The sequence below is a fragment of the Sitophilus oryzae genome, unplaced genomic scaffold, assembly GCF_002938485.1.
Source record: "Sitophilus oryzae breed Bouriz unplaced genomic scaffold, Soryzae_2.0 scaffold_347_pilon_pilon, whole genome shotgun sequence".
In the NCBI taxonomy this organism is placed as follows: domain Eukaryota; kingdom Metazoa; phylum Arthropoda; class Insecta; order Coleoptera; family Curculionidae; genus Sitophilus; species Sitophilus oryzae.
In genome coordinates this window covers 366,515-378,889 of record NW_022146915.1, presented here as the reverse complement: position 1 = coordinate 378,889, position 12,375 = coordinate 366,515, and the positions used below count along the sequence as shown (strand labels likewise).

Here is a 12,375-nt window from a genome sequence, read left to right as displayed (position 1 = left end):
ACTAATGCTAAAGAATACTATTCTTTGCTAATACCAACTAATACAAATACATGGCAACAGCGCCCTTCATAATATATTTTCTGTGTAAATACTAGCACCTCAATAACTCAATAAAAAAAATAATGTGTCCTTATCTTTATTTGACTCCCCAAAAAATCGAAGATGCCGGCTTCTTTCATAGCATTGCCACCGACCGCTGTCGGGTTTCTAGGAAAGAAACCTACGTCGCCGGACGACAACTAAAATCCAGTTTATATTTTATTAAAATCGATCCTGACGAATAAATGAATTTGATAAATGAATGAATTTTATAAATGAATGGTTTTTGCTGCCGAATTACTAGAATACAATATTTCAAGGCAGATGACGCATCTATTCGATAATTTTTATTCGAATAGTTTTCGACGCATGTTTTCTTACTAGCTATCGAATTATTCGAATGAATTGCAACTATCGAATGTTTCGATAGTATTCATTCGATAGTTCCCACTACTAATTATGACCATATAGTTTTGAGGGGTATCTTAGAACTCCTCTAAGTTTACTTATTTTCTTAGGTTCAACTGAAACAAAACTGAAATTAAAAATCCTATTGTCTGTCTGTATCAAAATATTTATTATTCATATGTAAAACATAGCCTGTAGTTAATGATATTCGTATTAATAACCCTTGTCGGTTTTCCTATTATATGTATATTGAAAGGATACGTTTATTTTTTTATTCGTTTATATTGTAAATTGTGTATACTTAACGTGTATTATAACTGAATAAGTAATTCTATATGCAAATTATATCAACGTACCAAGTTTTTTAGTATGAATCGTTGATGAGTCCATAATATTAAATGCGCTGATGCGTCGATTTGATGCGTACATGCGCGCATAGAGAGTATGCTACGGTTCGTTGATGCGATGCCGTAATTAACGCGGTTCGTCAAAGCGATTCGTTAGTTCGTTTGGAAATACGTCTACTGTTTTCGAGAATGAGTATGGTGCTTAAAGCCCTAATAAATAATTTCCAATTTTTTTTTCAAAAAATTCGCAAAAAAACTCATAGACGTGTTTCTGGGGTCGAGGTACAACACCCCTAAAAATATTTGCACTTATTTAATTCACTCACCCTGTAATAATAATAATATAGTTGAAAAGAAGCTGTCATATATGTAATATTTTTATTTTCTGTACATATTGTATCATACAATCGAAAAAAAACGGCGTCAGGGACGACTGAGAATGACAATCGATAATAATTTTGGCGAGGTCAAGCCCCAGACGTCGTTTATTTGCCCCGTGCTCTTCTTTATTTTTTAATGAGGTTTAATGCCAGTTGGCCTTGAGAAAGTCATAATTTGTGTTCATTGAGTAAAAAAGATTTTTAAATGGGGTAGTTTAAAATTCGAGAAAAATATTTTTTTGTAAATAGATTTGCGTGTCTGGAAACCATCTATCCTTTTTTAATCATTCTATAATTAGTGTTATTTTTTGATAAGTTTTATGTCAGTTTTTTAGTAAATTAAGTATAGAGAATGACGTCGCCAAAATTATCATCGATTGTCAATCTCTAGCCGTCGCTGACGCCGTTTTTTTTCGATCATACGGTAGAAAATTATCAAGAATTATTGTGTATCAAAATTCAACATTAAAATTTCAAAAATATTCATAGGTACAAGCGCGTAATATTGTTTGCGACATGAAATTTTTACACAAATTTGCATATGGATTAAAACATTAAAAATTATTGGAATTAATAGGTTTGGTTTGGCTAAAAATCAAATAAGATTAATAACTAATTAATATACTACACTATAAAACATACCCTGTATTATTTCTGTAACATATATTATATTACCCTGTAACATTTCCTTTAGAACCGTTTTTTTTAATTCATGTTATTTTTTTGTCCCTTGCCCTTTAAATTAGTTCCTATAACCAGCATATAAAATGACCATCAAAACATATAGATAAAAAAATTCTTCGCTTTAAATGAATATTAAACCCAGAAAAACCTTGTGGTACTTCACGAAACGACTTGAAACAATGAAATATATAAATGAATACAAAGTTACTCACTCATTAATGCAACAAATAGAAAGAATTTCTTGCTATTCCTTCCTGCTAAGAACAAATCAGTGTGATTTATTTTTTTTATTTGAACAGGAACCAAAAAACACTTTAAACTATAATATATCACAAGACGGCTTTAAAGTATTTTCCTGTAAAAATACTGCAACATATAGATGTAAAAATCAACCAACAACACTTATATAAAAAGGATAATCACGGGGCACACGATACAAACATAACCTAAAAACGAACGCACTCCTGCGAGGCCTGCTGCGAACTGTTTTATTAGCTTGTTCTTGTTCGAAAAATGTTATCGGCGTCTATACAGACAGATTTATTTATTCATATACTTATGTTCGCTAGAATAGAATACACAACACGTTGACATTTGTTTGCTAATTTTATGTATGTAAAATTGTACAGTTTAGCGCTAATAGACTATACGCACGGAATATTTAATATATTAATAAGTACCCGAAAAAATACTTTAAAAATCTAGATATCCCTCAAGGAAAACTGCTGATGTAATAAAAGGTAATATTTCGGTTCCTCTGTAAAGTAAATAAATATACACGGTTTTTCAATCAATAAAGTTTTTTTAGGACATATTAATTATTTAAACATGGTTTTAGTGCCAATAGTTCATTAAACGTTTTATAGGATCTATTTCAGATACAAATTTTATTTGTATCTGAAATTTCAAGTTAATGTTACTTCCGGGTGGGTATACTTATTTTGAAATAGTTTCATTTTCTAAAACATTTCCGGTTTAACCGAAAGTTACCGCCAAATTGTTTGTTTTAAATTGAACGCCCTCTATATTTAATGATTTTATAATTCTACATAAAACACTAAACAAATTTTCTGTACAGGGTGGTCCGAACCGTATTCCAGAAACTTCGGCACTATATTCTGCAGATAAAAATGAGTAAAAAAATTCGTATAAATATATGTCCTAAAATGCTTAGTTTCGGAGATACAGGGTGTAGAAGTTTCATTTTTATTTCGATTTTTTCCAGATTATTTCTGAAGTAACGTCAATATTTGGATGAAAATTGGCGCATGGAAGTTTTTTGACACGAAAAATTTGATTTTGATGTCAATATGACTCCTACTTGTAGAAGGCGCCACCATACATATTTTTTAACTGGTTTGAAGAGTCATAACTTTTCGTCCGTACCTGTATAAAACTTTTGAGTAAAAAAATATACATTTACGACGTTTTTTACGTAAAAAAGGTCTCTTGGTAAAAATCGCTACGAGGAATGGTTTTCGAGATATTTTTTGGAATCGAAATTATCTATAAATTAAATATGTTGACTAAATAGTTATTAGACTGAAATCATAAATTTAAAATGTTTTTTGTGCCAAATGTTCAACAGAAACTGTTTTATCATCATTTTTTCGAAAAAAAAAATATTACGTGTACAAAAAAAAAATATTAATTTAAAAAAATAAAAAGTTTCCAAATATATAATTTCAGATTTCAGTCAACTATCTACTCAACATGTTTATTTTTTGTCAATAATGACATGTATTGACTATTTCCATTTTAAATATATTGAGAACGGTTGCTCGTAGCGAGTTTTACAAAAAGATATAGTCTATAAAATGAATAACTCTGAATTTTGACCGTTATTTTTTACCCACATGGCAAATATAAAATCCCTCTGTCAAAAAAGTTGCTGATATTCTTTAAATTGGGTGCCTGAACGAATCAGATAGGTAATTCTTTTTTACTTTCGTGAAATAGAAAAGGAAAATAATACATAACAAGTGACAGTTCTTCCTCTTCTTGCAAAAATCAACACGAAATGTCATAATTGTCAAAAGTAAAATGTCATCAGCTTTTGACATTTCTAATATCAGACCAATGCCGTCTCCAATAGAACAGCCTCGGAGCGAGATTTATGACGTCACGCTAGTTAGATACTATGGATTAATAAATATGTTGTAATATACATGGAAAAAATAATTATTCCTCGTATTTTTGGTTTGTATTTTAAAAATGATATCGTTTACATGAAATATACATAATATACAGTTAATAAATACAATATATAAAATAATTATTCCTATATTTTTGGTTTGTATTTTATAAATGATATCGTTTACATGAAATATACATAATATACAGTTAATAAATACAATATATATATATATATATATATATATATATATATATATATATATATATATATATATATATATATACCTATTTATAGTAATAAATACTTTGGCAAATAAACTATGAACCATACAAATGCAGCATATGTTTTACAATATACAAATAATGAATAGGTACATAAGATAATGGGTAAAACATATTTTAAATTTTGGGGTTTGAAAATCGATCTAATTTAACAAAAAACATTCAATATCTACTAATAGTGATGTATTATTATTTGCATTCACAAAATTTATATGTATATTTTGCAAGTATCAATGTTCGAAAAATTATATTTGCAAATTATACAATATCATAGAAAAAAAGGCGTCAGCGATGGCGATGAAATAGAGATCGCTGTCATTTTATATATTGGCTGTTATTCGTTTCACAGACTGTACCTATGTTTTACGTAAAAAATTACGGAAATGTATACGTTACGGTTAAAGTCCGATGTCCCGTTAATGTCCACATTAACAGGTTAATGTTTGGGTTTGGTTATGTGTTTGGTTGTTTCGTTGTGTGTTATTCTCGAGATTAACCGGGTAATGTCGACATTAACCGGACATCGGACCTTAACCGTAACATATACATATAATAGAGAACAACGGCCTACGGTCGAATCGGCCGCTGCTGGCACGTATACGTAGACGTAAAATGAAAAGAATCTTTTACGTGTAAAAATATAACAAATGTGGCATGCGTACGTAAACGTTTACGTGTTTGTAGGCTGTGCCGTTGTTCTCTATTATTTTTAATCTCAAAACGATTAGAGATAGATAGATAAAATAAATAAAATATAAATATTAAAATTATATGTGAAAGAAGGTGTATTTGTATTCAAAAATTTTCAAAAAAAATCCTAACACCGGTCCGTCAATCACCCAGTATAACGACTTTATTTTTATGTTTTTATATTATATTTCTCAATAATTTACAACATACATTAATCATTAATTTATTAATTTCTAATGAATGCGTACGAACATTAGGATCAAAGTTTATCTAAGTTACTTTGCATAAATAAATTATATCTGCATGTAAATATTAAATATTTATATTCTTCTTTGGATTCCCTGTTTGAAATTTTAATCGCATAAGCGAAGATCAACAGCAGAGAATATCGAAAAAAAAACAGTGTGTGCACAAAGTGCGCATTTTTGAAGTGTAAAACTTCTTACTAACAGCGATTAAATTGAAGGATTTAAAAGACGTTTGAAAAAATGACATATAATGCTGTTTTAATATAAATATTATTTTCAATTTATTTCTGTACATTTTCTGTTTCCTCAATAGCCTGCAAATTTTGCAGAATACCAACAAAAATATATACTTTTATGCAAATGCCTTATAATGTTAACGCTTCCATTTATTTAAGAAGAGAAAACATTTCGAACCTAACCAACAATTCGTATTTATAGTGGTTTACAGTAATTTTGTTTAATTATACGAATATTCTCGTTGACTGAAGTTTGAAATATATATGACAATGTCCTCCAATGAAAATGCGAGTTGCTTAACTCTAATAATTCTAATTCTGAGCTAACAAATGAGCTAGATGCTTTACCTAGACTGTTACCAAACCAAACTACAAACTTATCATTGAAAATATGTATGAAAATTTACTTCCAGAGGATATTGGTACACAGGTACAGGGTGGGTCAAATTCGACGCTTTTAAATGGAAACACCCTTTTCTATAGGAGATAGACCAAAACTCATCGGTGTCTGGAGCTCAATTTTTGTCAAAAACAAGATGGTGAAAACCGCATATCGATATCTGTTACCGTTTCGGAGTTACAGGGTGTTTTTCAAAAATATGCATTTTTAACAAATCGCTGTAACTTTTTTTGCTATGGAACATTTTGTATTTTTATAAAAACATTTTCAAGGCACCTTTTTACGTAGAATTTAATGGTTTATGTATATTTTTTTTAAATTAATAATTTAAGAATTATCAACAAAAAATTTGATTTTTTATATGGGACACCCTGTATATTTTTAATTTATTGAAAAGAATTTGAAATTACCTTTCCAAAAATATAACACACTTGATATTTTGCTCGATTCCTCTTCGGGATATAGAGTATATAAAAATTCGCCCGCTTTAAATTAAGTGGGCTTTGAACGGCACCGGGTCTAATGGCAAAAAATTCGAGATTGTGAGCATCAATTAAAACGAAAATAATCTTTGCTATGAGAGATGCAGAATTTTATAACAATTTAAAATATATTTAATCAACATCAACACATTTAAACTATATCTAATAACTATAAAAATAAATAGCAAACCAAGACATGAGATTTTGCTACAGGTGTTCGACATAACGACCGTCTTCTTTTATGGACAGACGGGGCAATTTTTGAACATTTCTCGCGGAATTCATTAACTCAGTAGGGGTGAAAAATACCCTCTCATAACTGCTAAGTATTTCTAATTCTTGTCTAGATTATACGGAAGAATAAGGAACCTTTATTCTTCCGCAAATATATCCATAGGATTAGATCCATGGACACTAAGTCAGACGGCCTCGACGGCTGGGATCTTGGTTAGCTATTCAATTATTCTTGAAATTGGCTGCAAAAATTTGCTGATAACTTCAGCGTTCAGAGGCGGTGCGTCGTTTTGCTGGAAAAATATGTTTTCGAGTTCCATTAAGGGCATATCATCAATAAGGGGTCCAAAGCCTACTAGTTAAAAGTGGCGAACTTTTAAAAATTCTGTATTTCGAAGGGGATTATAACAAAATATGAAGTGTGCTATATTTTTGGAAAGGTAATTTTAAATTCTTTTCAGTTAATTAAAAATATAGAGGGTGTCCCAAATAAAAAATCAATTTTTCTGTTGATACCTCTTAAATTATTAATTTTAAAAAAATTATACTTAAACCATTAAATTCTACGTAAAAAGGTGCTTTGGAAATGTTTTTATAGAAATACAAAATTTTCCATAGCAAAAAAGTTATAGCGATGTGTTAAAAATGCACATTTTTGAAAAACACCCCGTAACTCCGAAACGGTAACAGATATTGATGTGCGGTTTTCACCATCATGTTTTTGATGAAAATTGAGCTACAGACACCGATATTAGTTTTCGTCTATCTCCTATAGAAAAGGGTGTTTCTATTTAAAAGCGTCGAATTTGACCCACCCTGTACAATATCAAGTTTATTATAATGATTTTTTTAGCTTTAAATCAAATTATTTTTTTTAACTGAAACTTTTTTACTAATTGAGGCATTGACCTTAAAAAATGTATGTAATCAATCATGGATTAATCCTTGTCTTGTAGGTACTTAAAAAACTGATTGTATAATAGATAGGCAAGTAAGTAGTAGTACAGGGTACTTAAAAAGATAAGGTATAGAAAAAAATGTTTTTTTAAACAAGCATATTTCAATCACTTTTTAAATAGTACAGTAGTGATTTTTTTGTCAAATACTTCCTTATTAAAATTAGGTAAATCTTACACAAATTTAACAAGTTATTATGTGCCTAACACATACATAATATATATATTTGACTTAAACAAAATAAACACGTTGTGATTAAAAAATGGAACAGATAACTTGACACAGTTGTTTTTTGATCAGACACTAAATTTAATATACCTCTCTATATGTATTTCAAAATCCATACCTTCAAAAATACTTGTATAACAATATTATCTTAAAATAAACTAAAATGTTACCATAACACAGTTTTGATCATAATGAAAAACCGTTTATCATATCAAAAATAAGAATTTCAAGCCATTATTTCTTTTAAGGCTTTAAAGGTAAAAAATAACTTCACTACTACTTTTATGTGACTACTAATGTGTGTTACTCTATACACATTAGCATTTTACAACTATTTGCTAAATATCTAGACACCAAAATAATTGAAATACCTCATAGTTAAATGAATGATTCAAAATGTAATAAATATTGATTGAAAGAATATAACTCACACAAGGAACTACTGCATTCCTTTTGTTTTAGTAATTCATTCCCTACATGGATACAAATCTCTCTGAATATCTCTTGTATCGGTTACAATTACCCACTTACCTGTATTTGTAACAAAAGATCTGTTTTCTTTCTTCTGATTTCTATTAAGATTTTCTGTTGTTCTTGCGTAAGGTCTAAAACAATATGAGCAATTATTAAAACTAATATTTACTTTCGATTAATATTAATATTTACACCTTTAAAAAAATCGTATGCCTTACTCTTTTTGAGCACAGAAAACATGAAGAAGTTTTGTGATAAATAGTAATTTAAGAAGGATGACTTATTACAAAATTAACAGGATTGAAGAAGTTTTGAAAGATTATGTCAAAATTTCACATAATTTTTTGGTTAATACAAGATTTGGGCAGAACAAAAAAGAACAATAACTGACTAAAATAATAGAATTACTGTATCATGTAGAATATGAATCATTTATTTGCGAATTTTATCTGTAAGCGCTGGGCGTCAATAAAACCATACTCAATTACAGAAACTTTTCCATTTTACATATTATACAATATATTTTACACCATTACATACAACTAACTAAATTTCCATGATATCCTGTACGATCTTTTCAACTTTTATGATACAATTTAACAAAATATTGCTCATTATTTACATCGAACTGCTCTTGACATTAGCCTATAAAAACAAAATAACAACACACCTGCAATATTGAACGTATCCAAGCTGGTGCCGTTCGCCCCCATCTTTAAAACATTTAACATTTCGTTCGAAAATCATAAAAAAGTACACCGAAAGTCATTTTGTTATTAAAAGAATAATTTTTACAACAAAATACAAGTCAATATAAAGAAATAACCGCCATTTTGGACCTTTAAACGTCATCACATTGACAAGAAAGTTTATTTGGACATTTGAACTACTAACCAAGCTTGGTATACAACCAATGACGTCATAAGAATTTTAAATTACATTTTTGAGGTTACAGTAACTTTAACGAACTCTTCGCGATCATTCCTGATTCAAAACAGTTTTATTTTATTTTAACTGGATTTATTCGAGTGAAAACGATAAATAAATAGTTCAAAATACATCAGAAAAAGGAAAAACTGCTTGATCTGGACAAAGTAAATCCGCTACATAGCAAACAGTGCCTGCAGTTCCCTCGTAGAGACTATAAGGATTATCCGGTGTTCTCGCGTTAGTTTGAAATGTATCGGTGATCATAAATTGATAGAAATATACAGCCATGGATTTATATTTGATATCTCCAGTTAACCTGTAATAGAGAATTAATATTAGATTGATCAAAACGTTTGTGTTCGTGTAATAATTACCTGTACATTATTAAGAATACATAACCATTTCCAGCGATCCCATGGCATAATCCAGGTCCTTTCTTCAATAAGCCTTTCTTCCATATCAAGTGTGCCATTTTCTCACATGATTTTAAGTATTTTTGGTCATGGAAAATGAGATAGGCTTTAGCCATAAGGTAGAATATACCTTGAAGAAAAATGGATCAAGTATTTAATGTAAATATGTTGTATTTATTGTGATACCTCCTGCACCATGACACCAATGGACCAACTTGGCATCATAACCGATCTCATCAGTTGCTGCTGGAAAGTTTCCTAAAAATCAGTGTTAATAATACAAAAAATATCTAGAAATCTATGTAGAACCTTCTTCAGTTTGCAGACTTAACAGATAGTCGACAGATCTTTTAATATCAGCCTGATCTCCAGGATTTTCTTTAAGGTATCCAGGAACAGATAAAATACTTTGCAAAATTGTACTTAGACCATGAGCAGCACCTAGATATTCAACCTAAAATAATTTATTGAGTAAGTAATAATTCCCAACTACAAGGGCAGTCAGAAAAGTTTCAAACTGAACAAATCTTTATAATTGAGTTAAATCTGATATACCTGATAGTAAGAGTACATTAACGGACATGGACTCTGATGTCTTATGGAATAATCTCTACCAGATTTTATCATTGTTTTGCAAAGTTCAAACAGATCATCTTTTGGTAAAGCTGTATTTGTTTCTTTGGAAAGCCATAGAGATCCCATAATATATCCTATATTATAAAGGCTCATTAATAATTGTTAAATTAATGGTAAACTTCTTGCCTGCTCTGCCGACAAAAAGCTCATCAGAACCACAATTAAGAAAATTTGGATTTTTACAATATGCCGCTATCTGATGGTACAAGTTCTTGTAGTTATGGCTTTGACCTTCATCACCTGTTACATGATATAATACAGAAGCCAAAGCGAAAACGCCACAAGGTCCAAGTATAAATGATGGCAATTCCTAAAAACGATGGAGAGATAATTTTATAAATCTCAAAACATGGTTTGAAAAGTTACTTTTTTGTTTTGTTGTGATTGCTCAACCAAATTCAATGCTGGCTTTAAGTACTGATAAGCTTTGGTCAAAAACAGTTCCTTTTCTGAACTTAGTGCTGGTATACGGCTTAAATGATAAAACATATATGAGATACCAGCTGTACCAAGATACAATCCATCACCTACAATATTCAAGAATATATTAAATAGATTATATTTATGTCAATGTGTCAGGCCATTGACAAATAGCTGTATGAGGGTTCAGTCTCCAAGTTGCTAGACTTTTTGAAAAGAATAGGAGAATGTAACGTAAGGATCAGAAGAGGACCAAAATAGATCCGAAAAGGTCGCAATGGAACAGGTCGATAGCTACCTCGCAGAATCTATTATTAATATATTACTTACCAGCATTTCTTTCATTTGCTGCTATGTTTGATTCAATGTCAGATACAAGTCTACCGATGTATTGCTTTACTTGCTCTTCAGATGCGTTAATATTTTCGATTTGTTCGTAATTCTCGGCTTTCGGGTTCGTAAAATATCTTTGACGCGAACTCATTTCGCTTTTGCTTAGCACATTCGAAAATTTTCGTATGAAACGTCGAAACCTTTCAAAAAATTGAAATTTAAGCGGTGCGACAAATATGTCCTGGACAAAATTTACATGCTATGAACTGTCAATAATGATTCGTGATAATTTACAGGAGAATGCACATTTCCTGAATAGAATTAACAATATTTTTATATCATAAACGATCTCGTAAACAAATAACAATTGATTTGTTTTGTTTACAAAATTCTAACCTGTCTTCTACTGACAGCGAGCGATTTTAACTGATAGAGGGCGCAAATCGCAATTTTGAGATTTTCGAGACAGGAAGATTTATTGGAGATTTTTACAAATATTATGTTTATTAAATAGAATATAAACATAAAAAGGGCCCACAGAAAGGGCCTATTAAAGGTTTAAGAAAAAAGGTAAAATCAACAAATTAACGAATGACCATAGATAAATGAAACAAGTTTAGATTGGAAAGTGCCACAAAACATCCCCCTTTAGAACTTCGTCTGTCATGTTAAGAAATGAAAGTAAATAATAAAGCGCCTCTCGTGTTTGTTCGCACTCAAAAAGTTTGTACATTTTTACTTAATGTACATTTTTTTAATTGTAAAGTAATATATTACATTTAAATTGAATATATTACATAACAATTATGTCAATTACAGGATTACTAGCTTGTTTTCTAACATTTTTTAAGTAAAACGAATTATAAAATTTCAATATATGTATATTTGTCGTAGGTATAAAAAAAGTAAAATATAAAATGGCTTACTTACATTGCAATAAAACTTCCACATTTAGGTTTGCAATCCAAACGCAATATTTCTATTTCACAAATAAAAATATCCGACAACACTAAAATCACTGAAACTTCCGCGGCTGACAACGAAAACTGAAAAATATAACGGCACTTTTTGTTTTGGACCTGCATATCAACATTACGCTGTACTATTATGTGTTTGTTGTTGAAATAATATAAAATATCTAATTATAACTTGTAAATTTTAATATTTTAACATGATCATGATTTTAACTACTTTTGACAATAACTAACTTTTTGTTATCAAGATGACATTTTAGACGGCAACTGACATATATGTCATAATATTTGAATCTTAAATATGTATGGAATATAATTTATAAATTACTATAATGCAACTTTATACTAAGAAAACATTTATACATTCACAAAATACAACAAAGTCTAATAATATAGTTTGAAAACAATGAATATTGAATTAAAATTGAAAAAGTTAAGCGCGAC

General features: G+C 29.6%; 2 protein-coding genes across 5 annotated transcripts in view; both read right to left on the bottom strand.

Annotated features, from left to right (window-relative positions):
* Window positions 1-9,100, bottom strand: part of LOC115884727 (cytohesin-1-like) — a 71,341-nt gene extending 62,241 nt beyond the window's left edge. Inside the window, exons 1-2 of one of the 4 annotated variants that reach the window (XM_030903373.1) lie at window positions 8,896-9,100; window positions 8,283-8,356 (exon numbers count right to left, since the gene is read on the bottom strand). In XM_030903373.1, coding sequence (XP_030759233.1) covers window positions 8,283-8,356; window positions 8,896-8,956 — 135 coding nt within the window. In that variant the 5' untranslated portion in view covers window positions 8,957-9,100. Of the gene's footprint in view, window positions 1-2,070; window positions 2,366-8,282; window positions 8,357-8,419; window positions 8,567-8,895 lie in introns of those variants that run through there. The other 3 variants (XM_030903374.1, XM_030903372.1, XM_030903375.1) reach the window with 3 other exon arrangements.
* Window positions 9,101-9,245: 145 nt separating this feature from the next.
* On the bottom strand, window positions 9,246-11,450 carry LOC115884726 (lanC-like protein 3 homolog). Its single transcript, XM_030903371.1, is given in 8 exon segments — window positions 9,246-9,471; window positions 9,530-9,698; window positions 9,755-9,826; window positions 9,878-10,022; window positions 10,124-10,278; window positions 10,331-10,514; window positions 10,571-10,731; window positions 10,955-11,450. Coding segments are annotated over 8 exon segments (1,266 nt in total). The 5' UTR covers window positions 11,109-11,450.
* Between the last annotated feature and the right edge of the window lie 925 nt (window positions 11,451-12,375).